We start from the raw sequence: 24922 nt of genomic DNA on the forward strand, positions 1-24922 counted from the left end.
CCTTCCTTTTTATTTGGACAGAAAAGGGAAAATGGTGTGGGAAGTCCTTCTGTATATGTGTTGCTTCTATTTTTTTATTTTTTATTTTTTTTAAATATTTTTTATGGTTTATTTAACTTTATTTTATGTGCATTGTGTGAAGGTGTCAGATCCCCTGCAACTGGATCTTCAGGCAGTTGTGAGCTGCCATGCGGGTGCTGGGAATTGAACCCAGGTCCTCTGGAAGATCAGTCAGTACCCAACCACTGAGCCATCTCTCCAGCCCTATGTGTTGCTTTTATTAGTTAGTGAATAAAGCTTCTTTGGTCTAGAACAGGGTAGAATAGAGTAAGATGGGAATTCCAAGCAAATAGAGGAGGGCAGAAGGCAGAGTCAGGGAGATGCCATGTAGTTGCCAAAGGAGACAGATATCCCAGAACCTTACTGGTAAACCTCAAGTCTCGTGGTAAAATGTAAAATAATAGAAATGGGTTAATTTAAGATGTAAGAGGTAGATAATAAGAAGCCTGAGCTAACAGGCCAAGCAGTGTTTTAATTAATATAGTTTCTATGTGATTATTTCAGGTCTGGGTGATCGAGAACAAACACCTACAGATGGGTTCTGTTCCTCTGATGAATCTGATCCAGCATTTCCCCTAATACTGGCCTATAACGAAGCGTTTTCTAGGACTAATATACGTATCTTTAGATGCACAACTCTTTAAACTTTGACTCTTCCTAAGTTGCTGAGGATGGCCTTGAACTTGTGACCCTCTTGCCTTAGCCTCTGGAATAGCTGGAATTACAGGCATGTAGCAGTTGGCTGTCTCCTCATCTGCAGATCTTTTATTTCTTCCTTTCAACTCTCCCTTTTTATTCTGATCAGGACTTCCAGTACAATGTTGAGGAAATTTCTAAGTCCTGATTTCAAATAGAAGGTTTTCAACATTTCAGTGGCACATACAGCATGTCCTAGAAGTATGTGATAAAACTTACTATGTTAAATATGATGCCACAGCCTGGCAGTGATGGTGCACACCTTTAATCCCAGTACTTGGGAGGCAGAGGCAGCTGGATCTCTGTGAGTTCAAGATCAGCCTGATCTATAAGAGTTAGTTCCAGAACAGGCTCAAAAGCTACAGAAACCCTGTCTCGAAAAATCAAGAGAAATATATATATATATACACATATATACATATATACACATACATATATATACACATACATGCATGCATATATATATATGATTCCACTTTTAGTTTATTGAGTTAAAAACATTCATTTTCACTTACACATATATGTATGTCACTATGTGGGAACACATCATATGTGTGCAGGTGCCCTGGAAGTCAGAAGAGCCTGTCAGATCGTCTGGACCTGGTTTCAGGCAGTTGTGAGTTGCCTGACATGGATGCTGGGAACCTCAATATAGGTCCTCTACAAGACCAGCAGGAATATTAACTGCTTTCCAGGTCCTAGTTTCCTAATTAAAAATAAAAAAGCGGCCATTTTGAATTGTGGCGAGAAATTCATGTTCTGAGAATTGTGGGAACCTTTGCTTTCCCATTTTGAAAGCTGAAGGACGTCACAGTCGGGCCAGTTGAAGCCTGTTTTTCAGACAACAAGAATGTGGTATCAGTGTAACTGCCATTGATCCACACAGCCCAGACTACTGTAAAGGGCAGCCGACATTTTATTCAGCATGAATTTATTGAGTGCCAACTGTAGATCAAGCATAATTGTTGATGTTGAGAAAGTTGAACCAAGCCGGGCAGTGGTGCTGCACTCCTTTAATCCCAGCACTCGGGAGGCAGAGGCAGGCAGATCTTTGTGAGTTCAAGGCCAGCCTGGTCTACAAGAGCTAGTTCCAGGACAGGTTTCAAAGCTACAGAGAAACCCTGTCTCAAAAAACAAAACAAAACAAAACAAAACAAAAAACTGTTGAACCAAAAGTAAGGTTGAAAAACTGGTGAACCAAAAATAAGGTTGAAATAGTCTAGAAATAGAAATTCTCAGTTCCTCAGCAATTTCGTAATCTAGAGTGAACAAAAATTTAAAATATATTATGTGTTGCCCATTAGTGGAGTTTAAAAGTGGAGGAGGGGGTGCACTGTAGGGACAAAAGTAAATTTGCAAACTTAAAAAGTGACTAGGAAAGACGCTAAGGGTCTCTAACTTGAGAACTTTAAAAGGGGGCGGTGATTGTGAACGGATGGGAAAATCTGAAAGAAAGAAAAAGCATAGGAATTAAATTTATGAAGTGTTTTCTGAACTATTGAGATTTTTTTCTCATGCTTCTAATATGATAGATAATATGGATTTTCAGCTGTCAAATCACACATTCCTGGACTATATTTGTCTTTTGTTGTGTGTATTATGTTGTTAGTTAATTTAGTATTGTTATATCTACACAATTGTTGAAACAGACTTTTGTTGTATAGCCTGGGGTAGACTAGAAACTCCCTGTGTGGAAGTGCTGGATTTCAGGAACTACCATTCCAGGCTCAAGATTCATTCATTTTGATAGTTTTCTTCAAGGAATCAGTTCTACTGACTCAGTGTTTATTGCCTATTGATTCTGTCTATTTCTTTCTACCTTCTTTGAGTTTCATTAGATTTTCTTCCTTTATGTCATTGCTTAATAATTTTCAGCCTCATTCCTAATCTATACATTTAAAGTTATTTCTTCTTACTGTTTTTAACTGTATCTCATAAGAGTGGACATATATTTTAAATGATCTATTTTAAAACATTTTAAAATTTTATTTATTATTTTTCTTAGCTGTAAAGCACACAGTATGCTCTACATTCTACGGTATGGCCCGGGAGCAGGGAACTAGGGTGGAGATTTAAAGACATACACACACACACACACACACACACACACACACACACACACACAGCCAGAGACGTGGAGACACGAGTCATCCCTGAAACAAGAATGCCAAGAATGTCAACTTTACTGTGTTCAGGGTCACCTTATACAGTGCTCTCAGCCCACACCCCGCTCTCGGGACCTTTCAGCTGCAGTCACCAGAAACCACTCTCCCGTCTTGTGCTCGGAGCAGCTGCAAACACATTGTTTACAAGAAATTCAGTGTCTGGGGGTCCACAGCCACCAACATTTAGCCTCTTAGGGTGTGTCCAACAGAGAATTTTCTTTGATTTGTTTTGGTTTTTTGAGAGTGTCTCACTATGTTGCTCTGACTTGCCTGGAACTCACAAAGATTCGCCTGCTTCTGCCTCCCCAATGCTAGACTCTAGAGATTATTATGTTGCTGCTAGGAATCTAACACAATGCTTTGAACATGTTGGGTAAGCTTTCTACCGCTGTTTCATTTCCAGCTCTACTTTTATTCATAAATACAGAGATGCATTTATTTGTATTTCTGTGTATGAGGGTTTTGCCTGCATATGTTTGTGTACCTGTACTGTGTGTGTACTACATCCTCTGAGGCAAGAAGAAAATATTGGATTCCCTGGAACTGAAGTTACAGACAGTTCCCATGTGAGCTGCCATGTGGGTGCTGGGAATTGAACCTGGGTCCTCTGAAAGATGGATCATTTCTCCAGACTCTTTATTTTCTTTTAAAGTTTGATTGTTGACATTATTTTCTAGTCTAAGTCCACTGTAATTTACAAAATGTATGTGGGGTTCAGGAGATGCTCAGGGGCAAAAAGCACATAGTGTTCTTGCGGAGAACCTGGATTCATTTCCTGGTGCCCACATCTGGTACTTCACCACCCCCTGGAACTCCAGTTCTCAGAGATATGATATCTCTGGCCTTGACAGACAGCTGTACAGACACACATATAGTTGAAAATAATTTTTAAAAACCTATCTATGCTTTCACTGGGGTTGACTACCTTGAGCTGCTCATCAGGGAAGCTTCCATAACAATACAGGCCATTGCCACTGCTCTTGGTTGTTCACCAGAGCTACAAGGTTTCTGGAGCCAACACACAGACATACAGACTGCTAGACATACAGACATCAAATTGGAACTGAGCTGGACACTTGCTTACCCTTGTAGTACAAGTAGGTGCTATGCAGGCTGTTGGGCGAGAATTGTCAGCAACAGTCTTACTCACCTGTGAAATCTGGGTGCAAATGTTATACCCAGATCACAGTGTCCCCCTAAAACCAACAAGGGGTTCTCCAGGATCTCCCAAGTCCACCGGGACCACTGCCCTGTAGAGCCTTCATCTGGTAGTTAGTTCTCTTTAAGTTTCATTTTGTGTCTTTCTGTTTTGGATATCCTTCTGTAAATGGGCCCAGAATCTGTTACAGCCTGTAGACGGTCCATGTGGACATGTGGAAAGATCACAGGCAGGGTACCTGGGGAGACATCCTCAGGGCCCTTCTGTGTTAGGGTCCCAGGACCCTTCTGTATGAGAGTGAATCTATCTGATTTCTGTAGATAGACGTGCAGGAATGTTATAGTCATTCTTTGGGTCACCCACCGCTGCCCTGCTCGGGACACCCACTCTAATATCTTTAAAAAAGAATAGCAGTTATGCCCAGATCACGGAGTCCCCCAAAAACCAATTAGGAGACCTGTATGTAAAAGCAAAGAGCCTGTATTCAAGCTTAGGCTTGGATTCTCCATCTGTCCGACACAGCAGAGAACAGAGTGCCAAGCCCAATTGGGGTAGGGTTTTTATCATAGTAGAGGTTGGGGTGAGAGGATTTCCCCGATTCAGGACCCTGATTGACTGACTAGGAGTATTGGCAAAAGGAGAATAGTCCTGGGCTCAGAAACATCTGGTGATCTTTTTGTTTTGTTTTTTTGACACAAGGTTTCTGTGTAACAGTCCTAGCTGTCCTGGAACTAGCTCTGCAAACCAGGTTGGCCTTGAACTCACAGAGGTTGGCCTGCCTTTGCCTCTGCCTCACGTGCCAGCAAGCTCATCTAATGGTTGGAATGTTAGGGACTTCCCCTTAGAAGCTAGCCATCCTTGGGTGGTGTCAGCTTATAGTTTTTGGTTGAAATGTCAGGTACTTCCCCTTAGACGCTGGCCATCCCTAGGAGGTGTCAGTTTATGGCTTTTCCTGGAACCCAATGCAGCCTGCTAAGGCAGCTGTGTGGTCTGGGGCCCACATAAACACTACAGACCAGCCAGAGATGTGCCTGCCTACTAGTGCAGTAGGGGAAAGTCTGCTAAGGGGTAACCAACTGTTTTCTGATCATCAGGTTTGAGGCCTGCTCTACAAGAGGGATTCCTGTTTGATCCTGAAAGCTGGTTAAAAGCCCACGTCTGGGGAGGTCACAGGCCCTATAGGGGAAGCTACTGCTGTGTTGTCAAATGGACATGATTCGCCCATCAAATTGTCTTCTAAACCATTATGTTTGTGCCCACAAATTAGTGATATGTCTGCTTTGGTCAGACAAGTTGCTCTTTGAGGTGGGCAACGGTAATTGTAGCTCACTTATAATCGGTGTAAGTGCTGAGAACAAGTACTTCTTGAATGATTAACCACAGATGGGCTAGCTTTATCACTCTCTCCAAGGCCACAGAATGTGAGAGGCAGGATGTGTATCTAAAGGGAGTGGTGTGGATTGTTGACTTTTAGGTGTGTCTCGGCTGTTGCTTTCTTGAATCCATTGCAAGGGAAGGTGTTCAGGGAGCCCCATCCAGTCTTCAGTATTTAAACATGGCTAAATGGCTGAGAGGAGAGGGAGTGACTTTTTCGTTTTCTTTTTTCTTTCTTTCTTTTTGGTTTTGGTTTTTCGAGACAGGGTTTCTCTGTAGCTTTGGAGCCTGTCCTGGAACTCAGGCTGGCCTCGAACTCACAGATATCCGCCTGCCTCTGCCTCCTGAATGCTGGGATTAAAGGTGTGTGCCACCACCGCCCAGCGGGAGTGACATTTCTTTAGTGGGGCAGCCTCTGAAAAGATGCCCATGCTCCTGTCAACAATCCTCATTCCAGCTCCTAATAACCCATTGGGTCATAAAACAAAACAACAGCAAAAAGGATATCAAAGGAGAAGTGGAGGCGGTAGCTGGGAAGAGGAAGGGGATCACTGCAAGTGTAATAACAAAAGTCAAATTGCCATGCCGAAACTTGTAATGAACAATATATTTTAATAAAAACATCTAAAAATAAAATGACAACAATCATCAATGTGATAGTGTAGCTGTTGCAAATAGGAAAATATTGCTTCTGAGTCACAAACAAAAATCTTAAAACAAGATTGATAGTTGCTAATAATCCAGTAAATTAAAGAAGCATGCTACATCTGAGTGATAAAGTAACTGGGAACACAAGGGAAAGAAACATAGCTCAGATCTAGTTCAAGTGTGTAGGGATGCATTTAATCTTAGGGTGAGCTAGAGAGAACAGGGAGTAAAATGAGAATGGGGAGATGGTTCAGTGGCTGTAAGCACTTGGTGTCTAGGCTGGCTGTTTTTGTCAACTTGACAATGGAGAGGGAGCCTCCATGGGAAAATGCCTCCATTAAGGTTGGGTTGCAGGCAAGTCTGGCGGGCATTTTCTTAATCAGTAATTGATGGGGGAGGGCCCAGCACATTGTGAGTGGGACCGTCCCTGGGCTGGAGGTCTTGGGTCCTATAAGAAAGCAGGCTGAGCCGGGCCTCACTCCATGTAGCCTGCATCAGCTCCAGTTCCAAGTCCAGCCTTGTGTGAGTTCCTGTCCTGACTTGCTTTGATATAAAAGTGGAAGCCAAAAAAACGTTTTCCTCCCCAACTTGCTTTTGGTCATGTTATTTTTGGCCATTTCATTATAGCAAAAGTAACCTCAACTAGTACACCGTGCAAGTGGGGGCCTAGGTTTGGTTTCAGGAACCCACAGCAAACACCAGCTGCAGCTGCAGAGGTAAGCAGCTGTAAATTAACACTCCTGTGGAGAGATGGGAGTGCCGGCCTACAGCTTGCGTTTGAAGCACAGCAGCAGAAACAAAACAGCCTGAAAACAAGGTGGAGAGAGAACTGGCTCTCACAAGTTGTTCTCTGACCTCCACAAGAGTAGGAAGGCATGTGCACAGCCACACACACCACTAAATAAACAAACCCTAGGAAAACAACCCCAAACCAAACATCAAACAAAAAACCAAACTTGGAAAGACTCAAATCCCATAATCTTGACGGCCTCATCAGAAAAAGAGCCAAGGTTGGAGTTTTGAGACCTGGAATTAAAACTAAGTGCTTGCATTAGTTTGAATGAAAATGGCACCCAGATGCTCATAGGGAGTGGCACTAATAGGAGGTGTGGCCTTGTTGGAGGAAGTGTGTCACTGGGGGTGGCCTTTGAGGTTTCAGATGCTCAAGTCAGGTCCAGAGTCACTCACTTCCTGTTGCTTGCTGATCCAGATGTAGGATTCTCAGCTGCCTCTTCACCACTCCGCCTGCTTTCTTGTCTGCAAGCTTCCTGCCATGACAATAGTGGACTAAAGTTCTGAATGGTAAACCAGCCCCAATGAAATGTTTTCTTTCATAAGAGTTACTGTGGTCAAGGTGTCTCTTCATAGCAACAGAAACATGAGTTTGAACCAAGTAAAGAAGCTCACAGGTCCTTTAATCTCAGAGATTCCCAAGGTTGCATACAAGGCAGTATCTTCATCTAACTGTTTCACAGGACTATTGGGAGGAACCTACAAAACAGGAGGCACCACCACAGTAACTGTCCAAGTAAGTCACCAGCATCAGAAATAGAGGGATTCAGAAAGAATGCTAAGGGAGATAAAGTTAACACAAACTTGTCAGAAGTAAATCCCCACCATGCAACCAGATGGGAGAATAATTTTGCAAATGAAGACTTCCTCCAAGAGGTTCTTTAGTTACTCAGCACTCCACATAACACTTTAAGGTAGGCACTCTTTTCAAATTTATCAAAAGCCACACATGTCTAACGTATCTGGGAAGAGGAAACCTCAATTGAGGAACTGCCTCCATCAGACTGTCCTGTGGGGACATTTTTAAAAAATTAATGATCGATGTGAGAGGGCCCAATCCATTGTGAGAGTGCCACTCCTAGGCAAGGTGGCCTTGGGTGGTTAGGAAAGGCAATTAGAAGGAAGACAGAGAGGAGAGTTCCTCCAAGGCATTTGCTTCAGTTCCTGCCCTGAGTTCCCTAACGTGGGCTATAACTCATAAGCTAACACTTTCTTTACCACATCGTTTCCCTAGTGGAGTTGCTGCACTAGAAAACAAACTCAGACACTATTATCTGTGTCCTTCAAACAGTATCCAGACAGCTGACTTCCAAAACTGTTTTGTAGGAGAGTTATCAGAACTGTCCAGGGCATGGGTGTCTATAGATCCCATACTGTGTGAAGCTGCCCTCCAACTAGTCCAATCTTCTAGTCTTACCAGCAGTGCTTCAGTTCTCTGGATTGTTCTGATTACAAAAGTTCACAGGAAGGGATTGATGACAGAGGGAGTAACCAGGTTCCTGAGGAAATGGTATGGGGAGCTTAGATCTGCTTCTGTTCTGTGAAAGCATCTGGTAGAAGGTGCTGCAGACGCGAACATGTTTTACAGTTCACTGCACCATGGACACAGGCTGGCAGCAGAGGCCAGCAGCACTAGCTTCACAAACTGACAGGAAGTGCACTGCTGTTGGAAACTTGCAAGTCTGGTAACATATCCTACTCTAGTGGCGATATTAATGGAGACACAGTCAAGGTTCTGAAAAAGACTCCATTTCTCAAAACTTTCAGTGTTGCCACATTTTTTTTGTACAAATTAATTTTGTTGAATCATTCTTCCATGAAATACACTTTGAGACAGTATAGGGAAAATGTGAAAAAAAGAAATGGCCAACAAGTGTCTAATTGTTTTTAATAATTTATTTGAAACCTAGAATAGAGAATTTAATGAATACTACATACCCACTTCTCAGAATTAAAAGGCTAATTCAATTCGACAAATCTTGGTGTGTACACCTTTAGTTCTCCTTCACCGTAGAGGCGGAGGCAGATCAGTCTCTGAGAGTTGAGGCCAGCCTAATTTACATAATGATTTCTAGACCAGTGCTAAAAGCAAGACCCTCAAAAAAAAGTAATTACAACAAATTAATGCTATTTTTAATAATAGAATATATGGTTACCAAAGGAAAATGAAAGAAAAATAAGCAAAATTTATATATACTTTGTTATCACCTTACTAAAACTATGGCTGATGTTTGGAGACAATTACTCTAATAATTAATTATCTTATTTTAAAGTTACTTATAAAGTATATATAGTTTTGCATCATGTTTAATATTCACAGAATATCATAAATGTAAATTTTCATGGCTATGATTTTCATAGCTGCTTAATATTCAAGTGTGCGCTCCACTACTGCTTTCACTCTTCCCTGCGGTTACACTTTAGGTTACTTGCCACTTTCTTTGCTGACTTTCTTGAGTAATATACTGCAACATAGTACACTAGAATAGAAAACCTAGGGAGGTACTTTCTTGGGTTTATCTGTCAAGAACAACGATATTTCTAACTGCTCATTTTACAAGCTAAGGAGATCAGGCAATTTACTTTTAGGGGTGGGGAAGTATGTCATCAGTGGTATATCAAAAGTACCCCTGTTCCTCCAACTTAGTTCAGATTCAAAGCCAACTATTCATATCTATTTTGATGATGACATATAGACTTCCAGTTAGTGAGCCTTTACCAATTCTAATCTGTTACTTACTGTGTTACCTTTTCCCACTAGTTTTGGGGTATACCATTTAACTAAGTATTTCTTATGGGGTCGATAAAGTTTTTAAATAAAAGAGTTCAAAGGAGAGGGCTAAAGACTATGTGGACATGTATCAATCTATTGCATAAAAGTGCCTCTAGGGTTAATTCTATCAACATTTGATTGTGCTGACCTGAGACTGCTGAAGCTGCCTGAATGAGTATCTTAGCTTACTTTTCTCTAATTTGTTCAGAAGGATTTAGTCTAATTTTCTTCAAATGTGGTACTGAGGGTTGACAAACTTTATCATTGACATTTTCTATGAGTCCATGCTAACTTCTGAGGCGCAATCTTTTTAAAAAATAATTTATTTTTATTTTATGTGCATTCAATGTTTTGCTTGCATGTGTCTCTGTGAGAAAAGTGTCATTCCGCAAAACTGGAGCTACAGCTATGAGTTGCTATGTGGGTGCTGGGAATTGAACCCAGGTCCTTTGGAAGAGCAGCCAGTGCTCTTAACTGCTGAGCCATCTCTTCAGTCCCTTAATCTTACAATTTTAATTTTTATATCCATCTAGTTCTTTATGAATGCATATTCATGTATGTGTATGTGTGCAGGGTACATATAGCAGCTGGAGGACAAACTCAGGTATCACCCTCAGAAAGGCTGTCCACCTCTGAGTCTCTCTCTCACTGCCTGGAACCCCAAGTAGGAAAGACTGGCCGGCCAGCTAGCACAGGGATTCTTCTGTCTCTGCCTTCCCAGTACTGGTTTTATAAGCACATTTATCATGCCCAGCATTTTTATTGGGTTTTAGGTTAAACTTAGTTCTTCAAATTCATAAGGCAAGCATTCTGACTGAAGCATCCCAAGGCCATATCTTACATACGTTGTATGTCAGAGCCTAATACAGATCTTGCTTAGTATGTAATACATGGTATATTCTCATTAAGATTGGCTTGAACAATATGTTGTGTGGGGTATGAATCCACCTGTGGTCTCACTAGAAACATCATCTTCCTTGTCAAGTCATTAAAAGCCATGCAAGTTTATTTAGTGATTAGTAAAACATACAACACAAATAGCACAAGTTTTGTCACTAGGGAAGTCCTGGATTGGAACTAATAAACTTTGGGCAATTTTACACCTCACTCTGCTCAGGGACAATCTGCCTTTCTTTTCTTGCTTTTCAGGGTTCTTACGGGGATCCTTTTACTTCTAAAAGGAAATGTTTAATGTTGCTACTTAGTATGCTGTGATAATTTCTAATTGTTCTCAAGAAAAAGTCTAATCCCACAAGATCGTCTGAAAAAGACTTTCATGGACTCTGCTCAGCCATCTGCCATCCCTAATCTCCCAGCAACCTGACCTGTTTCACCCATGGCCTCTTTCACAAGCTGTTTGGTTTGTCTAGAATGCTCTTTCTCTACATACCTAGCAGCAATAAAAGGCAATTGCTAAGCCCTGCTGGTTTCCTCCCAAACACAGACGTTTATGTGCCTCAGTTCACACGTTACAAAGTAGAGACTTCTGTCTCAGATGTACACATGAGGCAGAGAGAGGCAAGCGGCTTACGAACGCAGATCTGAATTCAAGGGTGCTTTCAACTCCTCTGTTCGGTGAGCCCTCCCTAGGTAGTCCCACAAAGTCCCCTCTGCCAGCTGAGAACCCAATATACACTGCCTGTATATTTTCCCTCACTAGCGGGAGGATAAACAAGCCATCTGAACTTAGGGTTGACTGCATCTTTTGCATCCCCGGCTCCCTTCCAGTTCCTGGTACACGTAACGAACATCACCAAATACTTGAGTATTTAAATGAAAGAAAACTGCTTTCACACAGAAAGATACAGCTTAGAATTTAACTAAGCGACATCACTAGGCTTACTAGATTGGGATTCTACAGCATGCATCTCACCCTTTCTGTAGTGTGGAACTTTTGGGTATATCCATTCTTCTGTGACTTCGTCAGGTTGCCACAACTCCTTAAATACCGCCCACACCCCGTCCTTTTCATAACAGAGATTTGTCTTTTGAGGAAATCTTGCAGAGAAAAAAAAACTTAAACGTTTAAATCACTTCATTGTTGTTCTTCAAATGTCTTAACACCTCTCTCCTTAAAAAAAAAAAAAAGTAGTGGAGTAGGTTGAACACTGAAGGAAAACTTTAAAAAGCGAATTTCGAACGCAAGGTAGGAAAGCATTCCAGCACGTTTGGAAAGGGATCTTCCCGTGCTGCCTAGGCAGCAGGGTCCCAGGTGGCATCATATTTTTCAGAAAAGAATCAAAGCAGAGGAAACAGGTGCCACTCCAAGCGGGGGGTTGCTTGACATCAACGGTTCTGGCTCCATTTTTTGACAATGAGCCCAGAAGCTAAGGCTATCTGGCTAGTAGTTCCATCATCTTCAAAGGGGGTGGATAAAAAAGGATACAGGGGAGCTTGGGAAAAGGGAAGGAGAGGAAACGTGGCAAGGGGACAACTACCCTCCTCTTCGGGGAGCGAGGCTGGGCCGCGTCCCCCTCCAAGGACCCGTGACGGGCTGTCAATTTTGTCTTTCCATTTCAAAACTGACAACCACCTGGCTCAAGGAGGAGGCTCTAAGAAGGGCACCCTTTCTCGCGGAGCGTCAGCACCCGACCCGAGATGAGCGGACGGCCACGCAGGGTCTCCCGCTGGATCAACCGCCTACCGGCCAGCTCGCGAATGCCCCCGGGGGGCCACGCCTGCCGCCCCGGCCAGGCCTTTACCCACAAGCCCCCGCGCCGGGCGCGCACGCGCAGAGGCGGCGGCCGTCTCAGGAAGAGGAAAATGGAATAAACAACTCGGAGGAACCGAAGCACACGACGGCGAGCCGAGGCAGAGTTTTAAAAACAAGCCGGCTCCCTCCGCCGTGCCGTCCCCCTCCAGCCGCCGGTCGCTGCCGCTTTCCGGGTCTCCCACAGCCCCGGGCGCGCGCCAGCCGCGGCGCCTCCCGCGCGGCCCCTTTAAGGACAGCGGAGAGGGAGAATCCTCACTCGCCGCCCGCCCCTCCCCCTCCCCGGGCGGCTCCGGCTCCCTCAGCGGGCCCAACCCGCCCGCCCGGCTTCCATCCGGCTCCGGCGGCGGCTCCTTCCCGCCCTCGTCTATGGTGGCGGCGGCGGGGGACGCGGCTGCGGCGTGGCCATGAACAGTGGCGGCGGCCTCCCGCCCCCCTCGGCCGCCGCCTCCCCGTCGTCTTCCTCGCTGGCGGCGGCCGTGGCGGTCGCGGTCGCGGCCTCATCGGGCGTCGGGGGCATCCCCGGAGGGCCGGCTGCGGGCGTGAAGCTCAAGTACTGCCGCTACTACGCCAAGGACAAGACGTGCTTCTACGGGGAGGAGTGTCAGTTCCTGCACGAGGACCCGGCCTCCGGCGCGGCCCCGGGGCTCGGCCTCCATAGCAACAGCGTCCCGCTGGCGCTGGCGGCCGCGTCGGGGGCCGGCTTTCCTCCCGGAGCACTCCCGGGCGGGGGAGCGGGGCCGCCCGCGGGACCCAAGAAGCCGGAGCTGGGCGTCCCGGGGACGGCGGCAGCAGCGGGCGGCGGAGGCGGTGGACTCGATGGACCGCGGCTGGCGAGTGAGTGAGGCCCGGGCGGGGCGGTGCGGTACGGGCGGGCCGGCCGGCCGGCCGAGCGCGGGTGGGGACGAGGCCTGAGGCCGCCCGCTTCCTCTCACCTCCGGGGCAGCTCGGGAGGCCTAGGCCCTGCGTAGCCCTCCTTCCTTCTTCCTGCTTCCTCTCTCCGCCGCCGCGGGCGAGCCCGGGAGCTAGAGGAGGCGGGTTTCCCGGGAGCGTGGGTGGATGAAAGTGTTGCGGGGGGGGGGGGGGCGGCTCCGGGTGCGAAGATGGGGGGGGGAATGGGCCGCGGAGTGTGAGCAAAGGGGTGTCGTTTCCGGGTGTGTATGTGTGGAAAGGGGCCGGGTTTGTGAGCACATGTATTCGTGCGTGTCCGTGTGGAGTGCCGTCTGCCTAAAGTTGAGGTTCACCAGTGGGTGTGTATGTGGGTAGGAGGCGGGAGGTGAGGGGCGGGCTTAAGGCGTATTAGCTTTGCTGGGAAGGACGCGAAAAGTTTTGCAAGAGGCTTTTGGGAGCAAGGTTTGCGGTGCTGGATGCTTTCTAAGGATGTCGGAGGGCCTGGGTGGTGTACGGAGATCAGCCTTTTTGTTTGTTTGTTTGTTTTGTTTGTTTGCTTTTTAAGCGTGCACAAGTTCTATAGAGAGCTTGGACTAGAGATTTCCGAGGACTTGCTCTCTGGTAGTTTTCTGGAAGGCTCGAGTAAGTGAACTGGGTGTCCGCCGGAATCTTGTCTTTCTCGTAACATTACATTGAGTGAACTCTCAGCATTGTTCCTCAATAGCGTCTCGCACTACGCAAGCTATCGTGAGAATACTTTCGGCTGTGTACGTAGAGCTTTTTGAGTGGAGTTCGCTGTAACTATGAATGGTTTGTATAAGGTTAGCCTTGACCATTAAAGTAGGTCCCCAATTTCCCCTTAGTTTAGATCTTGCAATAACACATAGTTTATTTTTAAAAGCTTGCTTCCTTTTGAATGATGGACTTGTCTCTGTTTACCGACGCTTATATGCTTTAGATGTTTCCTAAAGAATTGTTACTTTATTGCTGGGAGTTAGCCGTTAAATTTAAAATTATTTTTAGTTACCTTTATCTGTATCTCTGTATGTTTGTGTGTGTGTGCCTACCATAGACAGCATAGTTATAGAGATCAGATGACAGTTTGGGGAAGTCATTTTTCTCCTATAGTGTAGGTCCTGGAGCTGGATCAGGCTTGGCAGCAGGCACTTTAATATCTGTGACTCAACAGGCCAGTGTTATCTGTGTCCCTCTTCTCCTCTTCCGTTTCCTTTTTCAGTCAGGGTTTCACTCTGTAGCCCAGGCTGGTCTGAACTGGAAACCCCACTACCTCAGCCACATGAGCTGGGATTACAGGTGTGCCATCATGCCCAGTGGAAGTTTTCTTCAAGGTGAATTTTAGGAAGTGAAGTTGTGGTTCCAGTTAATTTAAGGATAATGTGTGATTGGTAAGGAAATGGAAAAAGAACAGTGTCTGTCCTCATCCTCATGTGCTTACTGTTTCTGTGTTAAAACACCACAACCAAGCCACTGTCCTGTTTTCAGAGCCAGGACAGGCTCCAAAGCTACACAGAAACCCTGTCTCAAAAAACCAAGACAAATAAAACCACAAAAGCCACCACAACCAAAAGCAACATGGGGAGGAGGGAGGGTTCATAACCTGTTAGAGTCCATTGATGAGGGAAATCAGGCATAAGTATGAACCTGGAGGCAGGAACTAAAACAGAGACCAAGGAGGAAGACTACTTACTGGTTCTTTCTCTGGTTTGCTCAGCTACCTTTTCAAGCCCAGGTTCACCTGCCCAGGGGTGGTATCTCCCTTAATAGACTGGGCCCTTCTGCATCAGTTGTCACAATGTCTAGCCCTGTAACATTTCTTTAACATGATTGGCTTCTGTCTTCTTTCTTGGTAGGCTTGAATTAATAGCTGTTCTTTGTACAACATTAATAGTAATAATAATAATAAGCTGACTGTGTACAACTTAGTTGTCCAGTCTGTTTCTCAAACTCTTAAGATAGCCTTCACCCACTAATTAGTGGTACAAGGGTATTTAAATAGACAACATATTCCAAATATTGCCACTATGAAACATCTGAAATCTGCTGGTTGCTAGTTGGTATTAGAACATTCTTCAAGTGAATCTTCTTTTTTTTTTTTTTTCCGTCTAGACAGGGTTTCTCTGTAGCTTTGGAGCCTGTCCTGGAACTTGCTTTGTGTAGACCAGGCTGACTTTGAATGCACAGAGATCCCCATCTCTGCCTTGAGAGCTGGGATTAAAGGCGTGCACCACACTTCAAGTGAATATTTAAATGTAGCACAGTGCAGTGTCTTGTCAGCAAGAGATCTTAGCAGAACTCCCTGGTAGACTCCATGCTCCTCCATTGGTATTTTGTCTGGCGTCCTTGGAATTTTATGTTCGTGTGCATATGCTTTTAGGCTTTTAATTGAAGTACTTGTTTAAAACTAGAATCACAGTCCGTTTCGTGTTGCTATAATAGAAAAACATAGATTGAACAATTTATAAAGAAAGGAATGTCAGGATCTGACAAGATGGCTCAGAGGAAAAGAACCAACTCCTGTAAATCCTCTGATCTCTGCACTTACTGCATTCCCACTTATCCCCAATAAATAAATAACATATTAGAGAGAGAGAGAGGGGTGGGCAGTGGTGGCACAGGCCTTTAATCCCAGCACCTGGGAGGCAGAGGCAGACAGGTCTCTTGTGAGTTCGAGGCCAGCCTGGTCTACATTGAGAGAGAGAGAGAGAGAGAGAGAGAGAGAGAATTTCAACTTTATAAATTCTGTACTTGGTAGGTGGAGGCAGGAGGATCCGAAGTTAAAGGTCATCCTTTCCCACCCAAGAGTTAAATTGTTCGGGCTACAGGAAGCCCAAAGGAAAAGAAATGCATTTGTTTTGGAGGTTGAAAAGTCCAGCATCAAGGTATTTGCCTGTATGGAAAAGACCTTCATACCGTGCCATCCTCAGCAGAAAGAACAAGAGTACAGTGTAAGAGAGCAAGAGAATACCAGACTGCTTCCATTATACATCTGCTCTTGAGATGACTGGTTCAGTCTCCTCAACATCAGTCTGCCCGTGAGAGAGAACCCTCTGTGATAGAATAACCTCCCTTTTTTTTGTTTTGCTTGTTTTTGGTTTTTTGAGACAGGATTTCTCTTTGTAGCCCTGGCTGTCTTGGAATTTTCCTCTAGATCAGGCTGACCTCAAACTCACAGAGATCCACTTGCCTCTACCTCCGCACGCTGTGATTAAAGGTATATGCCACCACCACTTGGTAGAATCACCTCTTACTAGGTGTTTTTTTCCACCTCTGTTGCATTGGGGATTTAATTTCTAACACGTGAACTTCAGGACTCATTCAAATGCTTAGAACTTCAGGGCTTATTCAAATGGAAGCATTTGGCTTCTGAACTCTAAAAAAACATTGTCCTCACAATACCCAATTCATTCCTTCATCTCGGTAGTCACAAGACTGTTCACTCCTTCCACTATCAGCTTAAAAGTGCAAAGTCCATAGCCACATTTAAGTCAGATACGGGAGGAGATGGAAAAGTGCTGGAACAGGTAGGTATAGGGTAAATGTTCTTATTCCAGAAAGGAATAGGTAGGAAAGGGGATAGTTTGTCCCTAGTGGAAGATTTAAGCAGATGCTCTTCATCCTGGGCTGGGAGTTGGACCCCAGGACCTCAGATGGTCCTATCCCTGTGACTTTACCCCTTTCTACTCACTTTTAAAATCTCTTACCTTGTTTTTTTCCATTTTGATTTGGACACTGGTGACCTTACAATTCTGTGGTGTCGGGTCAGTGTTACTTAGGTATTTTCTGAGTAGGGGCTGTAAATGTGTGGCTCATACTCCCAGAAGACCCCCAGGTTCCCCAGGACACCCTTTGAAAGTGGTTGTGAGCTTGTCACAGCCCCTTAGATTTTCCCTTGTGTAATAGTCTGTATGACATACATCCTGTATCCCTTTCCTTGACTTCCTGGACTTCCTTGAGTGGTAGCTCCTGGGAGCAGAGAACCTGAGGGATTTGGCAGCCAGCCTGAAAGGGCAATCTGGCCCTGGGTGCCTAGACTATTTTGCTTTCTCCAAGCTCTGGGTCAGGCCAGGGAGAGGCAATCTCAGAGGGTCTTTAAATGTCCTGACTGGCATTTTCAGTGTATTCTTGACTCCTCTCCCCTTTACTTCCTATTATAGTTTTTTTTTTTTAATTTTTCTTTTGTGACAGGGTTTTCTGTAGCTTTTGAAATGTGTCCTGGAACTCGCTCTGTAGACCATAGCTTGTCATGAACTCAGAGATCTGCCTACCTCTGCCTCGAGTACTGGGATTAAAGGCATGTGCCAGACCTCATTATAGATGGTTGTGAGCTACCATGTGGTTGGTTGTTGGGAATTGAACTCAGGACCTCTGGAAGAGCAGTTAGAAGCCAGTGCTTTTAACCTCCGAGCCATCTCTTCATCCGAGATCTTTTTTACTTCTCCCTTTCTTCTTTCCTTCGGTTTTATGAGAAAGGGTTTCCTCATGCAGCTCTGGCTGTTCTGGAACTCACTCTGTAGAAGAGGGTGGCCGAAAAGTTGGAGATCCACTTGTCTCTCTGCCTCCTGGTGCTGGGGCTAAAGGTTTGTGCCACTATCACCCTACAGTCTTTTTAAATTAAAAAAAAAAGGAACCCATGAGTTAAAATGGGGTTGCCTGCATGAGCATGGGTGTGGTATTATTACTGGAGCATGGGCAATTTACCAGTGGCTACATCCCTGAAGAAAAATAATTTCTGTTCTCCCAGTAGCCATTAACTAGCAATAGCTCCTTGGCTGGGGTGGGACTTCATGAGCTCTTTCCCCATCCACGCTGGAGTGTCAACATGTTCCATCTTGTGCAGTAACAAGTTCATGAGTTCCATGGTTGTGTCATGTCCAGAAGATAGTTTCAGCAGTATTCATCCCCATCCTCCAGCTCTTACTTCACACTCTTTCTGTCTCTTTCCCAGTGTTCCAAGAGCCTTGGGGCGGTGTGAGTGTGCCTGTGTGTGTTACAGATGCTAGTCTGTTTAGAGTACTCAACAGTTACTTTTTCTCAGTGCTTAAACCAGTTGTGTGTCTTAGTTATTAACTGTTGCCCACTGCAAAGGGAGGAAGCTTCCCTGACCAGCATTTCCTAGTGGAATAAGTTGCTGGTGCAGCTGTGCAGAGTTGAAAGGTGAAGTTCTCAGAGCCCTCTGGCTCTAGCCTACTCCACGTTTGGCCACAGTCTTGGTTTGCACTCCTAAATGTTCTTCGTTCTTTCATGCAATGAGGTTGCAGATTTCCTAAATCTTTCTGTTTAGCTTCTCTTTTTCCTTTTTGTTTTTTGTTTTCAAAAAATTGTTTGTATATAGTGTCCTGCCTGTATGTGTTCCTGCAGGCCAGAAGAGGGCCCTAGATCTCATTGTAGATGGTTGTGAGCCACCAGCCATGTGGTGGTTGAAAATTGAACTCAAGACCTCTGGAAGAGCAACCAGTGAGTGCTCTTAACCCATGGACCATCTCTCCAGCCCCTAGCTTCTCTCTCTTGCTCTCTGTCTCTCTCTCTCTGGTTTTTGAGACAGGGTTTCTCTGTAGCTTTGGAGCCTGTCCTGGAACTAGCTCTTGTAGACCAGGCTGGCCTCGAACTCACAGTGATCTGCCTGCCTCTGCCTCACAGGTGCTAGGATTAAAGGTGTGTGCCACCACCACCTGGCTGGATTGTTAATTTTTGTCTGTGAAGAAAAACAGTTATGTATATGGACTGGAGAAATGCTCAGTGTGTAGGACACTTGATCTTCCTGAAGAGTTCAGTTCCCAGCACTCATGCCCTGCAGCTTCCAACCACCTGGATCTCCCATCTCCAGGGGATCTGATGCCCATTTCCAGCCTCTGTTGGTAACTTGTACACATATGTATACATAGACATAGACACATACGTTAGAATAAAAATCAAATTATAAGAAATCTAGGTGTATTTGGAGAGTTTCTTGCTCAGTTAACTAGGTGTAAATTGGTAGATACAATTCAGTCTCAGTAACCCATGCGAGTTTTCTCCCTTTAGAAGTTTATGAATTTTGGGCATTGTGTGTTTATAGTTTGACATTATCTGTCATAATTGCAGCTATTATGGTGGCCAGGATGCGTGATATTCTCTTTTATGTCCATGTGTGTTGATTTTAACTGAATTAGTTAACAGTGACATCAGAAGATATAAGAGGATATTTTTTAAGTGCAATGCAAAACAGTATAGAATTTAGGCTCCTTGATGGGACAAGACTTTATATTTTGCCCCACTTCCTACCTAACCACTGACTTATATGTGGGCATTTGAGTTTTCACTGTTGCTTTAGTATTTCACATGAGCAGAATCTTTTGTTACTGTTCCAGATAGGGTTAAAGTAACTTTGGAAGTCAGTGTTGGGGAAAAATTTAGCATTACTTTGCAGGCATTGCAAGGGTGAGCCAGGAAGGCTTTAGGATAATAAGTTGCCATGTTGTTTCATCTTGTCAGAGAAGCAGCTTTTTTATTGTTTCCTTTTCTTTTTATTTTTTTCCCCCTGTAGTATAGGAAAGCTTTCCATTCCAGTTCTGCTGACCTGGTAGTAGGGTAATGACTATGGTCTGACAGTCAAGGTTGTTATGAAATAATTTAAAGGCATTTGCTTTTTCATAGCCGTATTTCTATTAGAGTTGATTTTTTAAGACTTAGATATGGTTTGTGTCCAGATGAATTGATTATTTTTGTTGTTGTTGTTATTTATTTATTTATTTATTTGAGACAGTTTCTCTGTATAGACCTGATAGTATTGGAACTTACTTTGTAGCCTGGCCTCGAACTCATAGAGCTCCACCTACCTCTACCCCCTGAGTGCTGGAATTAAGGAAGGCATGTGCCACCACCACCCCAGTTTTTAATTGATTATTGATGGGATTATATTTTTAAGTAGCTAGATTTTCATGATGGCTTTACTCTAGAAAGTACTTAAACTTCGGTAGCCAAAATGTCAGTGTTTGTTTTATATGCTTGACTTTATTTGAAATCCGTATCTGTTTATTTTATCAAAACATAGTTCTTTTTCACTGATTTAGTTAATGATGAAGGCTTTCGAATAAGAAGTACAGCAAACAACTTCCTTACTAGCTTTGTGATCTTGGTCAGAATGTCTAAGCCCAGTTTTTCCCCGTCCTTGGAAACGGGTTGTAATGATGCAGGTGGAGTTGAGCAGTGAAGAGAAATCAGACAGCAGTAGCACCTTTTTTTTGGAGTAGTTAGGAAACTTGTGTGGAAGCTGGTAGACCTGGCCTGGCACATGATAAAGTTCAGTCTAAGTTGCCATGGTTACTGAGTGCTATGATTTAGTTTATTAACTTAAGTTTTTTTGATATAGAGACTTCAACTGGAACTCAGACTGTTCTTCATTGTGCCTCAGTCTCCTGAGGGCTGGGATGATTGAAGTGTGCCATCAGGATTGACTATTGTTAACCTTCATGTTACATCTATATTTAATTTCTTTGAACATTCATTTATTTGTGTTTGTGCATACTATAGCTTCCCCCATTGGTCTAGAGATTCTTTATACATACACACACATACCCTACCTCTATACCCTTTCTGTCTTCCTTATTGTTCTCTCTTTCTCTCTTCTTCCTGTTTTTTGTTTTTTGTTTCTTTTGAGACAGGGTTTCATTTCATAGTTTTTTGTCTTGGAACTTGCCTGGTAGACTAGGTCTGCCTCTGCTTCCTGAGTTCTGTGATTGAAGGCATGCACCACTACCCCCGGCTACCTTATTTTTGAGATAGGGTCTCTTAAGTGAACCTGAACCCCTGTTTCCTCTCCTTGGTGCTAGGATTACAGTTGCAAGTAGCTTCATTTGGCTCTTTATGTGGGTACTGGGGATCTGCACTCATGTTTTATGCTTGTGAGGCAGGTGATTTACTGGCTGAGCCATTTTCTCAGCCCCCGTATGTTGCTTATAGAGTAGTTCAGTGAGCTAAAGTGCAAGATGATAAAGTTTGAGTTCTAGGAGAAGGGGAGCTGTCACCTTAACAGATGAATACACATTTGGTGTTATGTTTCCTTTTGGTTTTAGGAGTTAGTATTGGATTGAGAAATCCGAGATTGTGGTGGGTTTTTTTTTCTTCCCCCGAGACAGGGTTTCTCTGTAACTTTGGAGTCTTTCTTAAAACTTATTGGCCTCAAACTCAACAGAGATCACCTGCCTCTGCCTCCCGAGTGCTGGAATTAAAGGTGTGCACCACCATTGCCTGTCTTGATTGGCTTCACTTTCTAAGTGCTGAGATTATAGGTGTGTGCCACTATACCTGGTTTATGTGCTGTTGGGATTTGAATTCAGGACTTTATGTATTCTTGGCAAGCTCTTTAATAAAAGATCTACAGCCCTAACCCTAAAGATTTAAGTAAGATAGAGTACAAGAGAGATAGTTTTCCTCTCTCCTAAATTCTCTGATCCCTCTTTCCAGAAGACAGTCATTTTTTCTAGATTATTTTACATCCATTTAAAGATATCTATGTCTCTATTATGTTATATTGCCTTTCCTTCAAGTGCATACTGGCACCTTTATATACTTAAACATGAGACTACACACAAAGCCTAATGTACTTTCAGTTTTTGAATCTTAATCATTTAGTTTATATTTTGTTCACATTTACATAGAGGTCTACTCATTTCTTCATAGCTGCATAGCATTCACTTTATGCTTGTATTATTTTTAAATGATGGCTATTTAGGGGTGTGTGTGTTTTGCTTTTGTTTTCCTTTTGCTGAGTGATAGAATTTAGGGCTTTGTTCATGCTAAGAAATGTTTCTGCCACTGAAATGTATGGCTAGACTTGGGACTTTTTTTTTTTTTCTTTCTTAAGCCTGTTCTGGAACTAGCTCTTGTAGACCAGGCTGGCCTCGAACTCACAGAGGTCTGCCTGCCTCTTCCTCCCTAGTGCTGGGATTAAAGGCATGTGCCACTACTGCCTGACTACAAATATTATTTTGAAAATCTTAGATTATGGCAATCCTGTGAGATAGTATTGCTTCCTTTTTAGAAGAAGAAAAGAATCTTAACTGAATTATTTATTCAAAGTCCTAAAACTAGGAAGTGGCAAAAGAAGGGATTTTAATTCTTTTCTAGCGTATCTGAATCATCATGCTGGGGGAGTCAAGGGAACAGGACCTTGAAGTGGTCACTAAACCACTTTGCATTCACAGTTAAGTAGCAAAGAGTGATGAATGCTGGACCAGCCAGGTTTCTCCTTATTTATGTAGTTCAGAATGCCTGTGGAGGGAATGGTGCCACCATTTGTGGGCAAGTTTTCCAACCTCGTTAACCCAGTCAAGGTTATTACTCACAGACATGCTCAGAGGCCTGTCTCCCTGTTGGCAATTGAAATTAGCTATCCAGGGGATTAATTCAAATGATTGTGTGAATTTAAAATGTGCAAGGCTCTGGGTTTAATTCCCAATACCAAAATAAATAGAAAAAAACTTAACCAAAAGAATATAATAGGTATATCTTTGATTACAAGAAAAAGTTCAAGTTATATTTATTTTTTGAGACAGGATGTCACTTATCTTAGAACTTGCTGTTTATACTGGACTGGTCTAGAACTCATAGAGATCCACCTGTCTGTGCTTACAAAGTGATCGGATTAAAGGCATGCACCACCAACCTTGCCCAGCCGAATAATTTTATGATTAGTGTAAAAATGTTTTTGGTTTTTGAGACAGGGTTTCTCTGTGTAGTTCTGGCTGTCCTGGAACTCATTCTCTGTAGATCATGCTGGCCTTGAACTCATCCGCCACTTGAGTGCTGGGACTAAAGGCATGCACCACAACTCAAAGATATTTTTTTTAGGCTATTGTTTTAGTTTCCTTCCTATTGGTATGATAAAATACTAGGCAAAGACAGCTTAGTAGAGAAAGGGTTTGTTTGGCGCCCAGTTCCAGGTTACATCCATCTTGATGATGGGGAAGACAGATGTAAGACCATGTGATAACTGTATACAGTCAAGAAGCAGAGAAGGAAGAAGCATGCTTCGGCTCTGCTCACTCAGACAGCATTGGATTCCCCTGAGTATGGAATGATCCTGCCCAATTAAAGTGGGTCTTCTCGGGGCTGAAGAGATATCTCCTCTTCAGGGTTATGAGTGTTTTGCTTGCTGGACAGTGGTTCACACACCTGTAATCCCAGTACTTGGGAGGCAGAGGCTGATGGATCTCTCTGAGTTTGAGGACATCCAGGAATACATACAGAGAAACTTGGTTTTAAAAAACAAGCAAAAAAAAAAAAGTATCATGCTCTTATAGAGTATTCATTTCTGTCAGTTCATAAACTCAGGCCATCCAACTCTCTTTTTCTGTCCTTTACAAGTACTTGCACCTACTCGTGATGTGCATGTGTGCCCACATACATACACAACAAAAAAAAGATGACCCCTTCCACCTTGATCAATGCAGTCATAACATTCCTCCCATCAGCATTCCTAGGGACCTATCTCCCAGGCAATTCTAAAGTCTGTTAGGCTAACAGCACTAACCATTAAAGTTATGTGAAGGCTCTTATTTTGTGATGTGATCCTTATCTTGGAGAAACTGAGTAGTACTCCATCATTCAGCAGAAATACTGGTGTATTAAGTTTTTCCCCTGTATAAACACTCTGTTGTCTTTAAGCCTATTTATTCAGTTAACCCTCTTTATACTGATTAAAAAACATTCACTCATTTAAGGACTATTAAATTTCTCAACTGTGAGTTCATAATTAAGTTATTTTGTGTAAACTGCAGTTGTGCAGCCATCAGGTTTGTAAAAACTTTACAGATAGTATTTCATTGTTCTTCACAATGCAGTTGAGGTCTGCGGTATATTACTTTGTCATCTCCATTACGAGTATTTGCCCAAGACTGTGACTGGTGAATGGCAGAGCTGAGACCAGATGTTTTCCAAGGTATAACTGATTGATTATTGAGGACTTCATAATGTCAGGTTAAGGAATTCAGGTCTCGTCTCTTAGGATGAGTCCTAATTAGTGTCATAATCTGTGAAGTATTTGCAGACGAAAGCTACATGGCATGCTTTGCTGGACGCTTTCTGTAAAGTGTCTATGCATTTACATTCTTCAAGATGTTTGGTTTTGTAGTACATTTTCTTTTGCCATGATGTTTAGCTCATGACTAGAAAGGCCAGGCGTATCACAACAGGAATATAGGGCAAGCTTTTTAGCTCCAGTCTCTTTTCTCTGCCAGTCCTAACCCAGGATCTAGGGCATGATGGACTAGTACTTAATATTCTACTGCCAACCTGGGTCTCATACTTTTGGAGACTGGAGATTTCAAGATCCAGGCAAGAGTATGTTTGATATTAGTCATGAGCTCTTTTTTTTTTCCTTATGCTTTCACATAAACAGAAAAGGCAGACAGTTCCCTAATACTTGTATATACAGGTATGAATCCCACTCATAATGCTTAATCATCTAAAAATCTCACCTCTTAGTACTGTAGCATTGTTTCAGTGTATGAATTTGGGTGAATACATCTCAGATCATAGCATTCTGCTCCTAGACTCCCAAAAGTCCCTGTCCTTTTAACATGGAAACCACGTTCATTCTGTCCCAGTAGTTCCAAAAATGACTACATTCCAGAACCAAGACTTGAAGTCAAGAA

At 43.5% G+C, this 24922-nt stretch overlaps 1 protein-coding gene across 4 annotated transcripts in view; it reads left to right on the forward strand.

Annotated features, from left to right (window-relative positions):
* The first annotated feature begins 12651 nt into the window (after nucleotides 1–12651).
* The window catches only part of Pan3 (poly(A) specific ribonuclease subunit PAN3), a 110177-nt gene continuing 97906 nt past the window's right edge, over nucleotides 12652–24922 (forward strand). For all 4 annotated transcript variants that reach the window (XM_085685151.2, XM_085685154.2, XM_085685156.2 and 1 more), the window contains exon 1: nucleotides 12652–13214. In XM_085685151.2, coding sequence (XP_085541277.1) covers nucleotides 12785–13214 — 430 coding nt within the window. In that variant the 5' untranslated portion in view covers nucleotides 12652–12784. The remainder of the gene's footprint in view (nucleotides 13215–24922) is intronic.

This window comes from Myodes glareolus, chromosome 2, assembly GCF_982192425.1.
Source record: "Myodes glareolus chromosome 2, mMyoGla1.1, whole genome shotgun sequence".
Taxonomy (NCBI): domain Eukaryota; kingdom Metazoa; phylum Chordata; class Mammalia; order Rodentia; family Cricetidae; genus Myodes; species Myodes glareolus.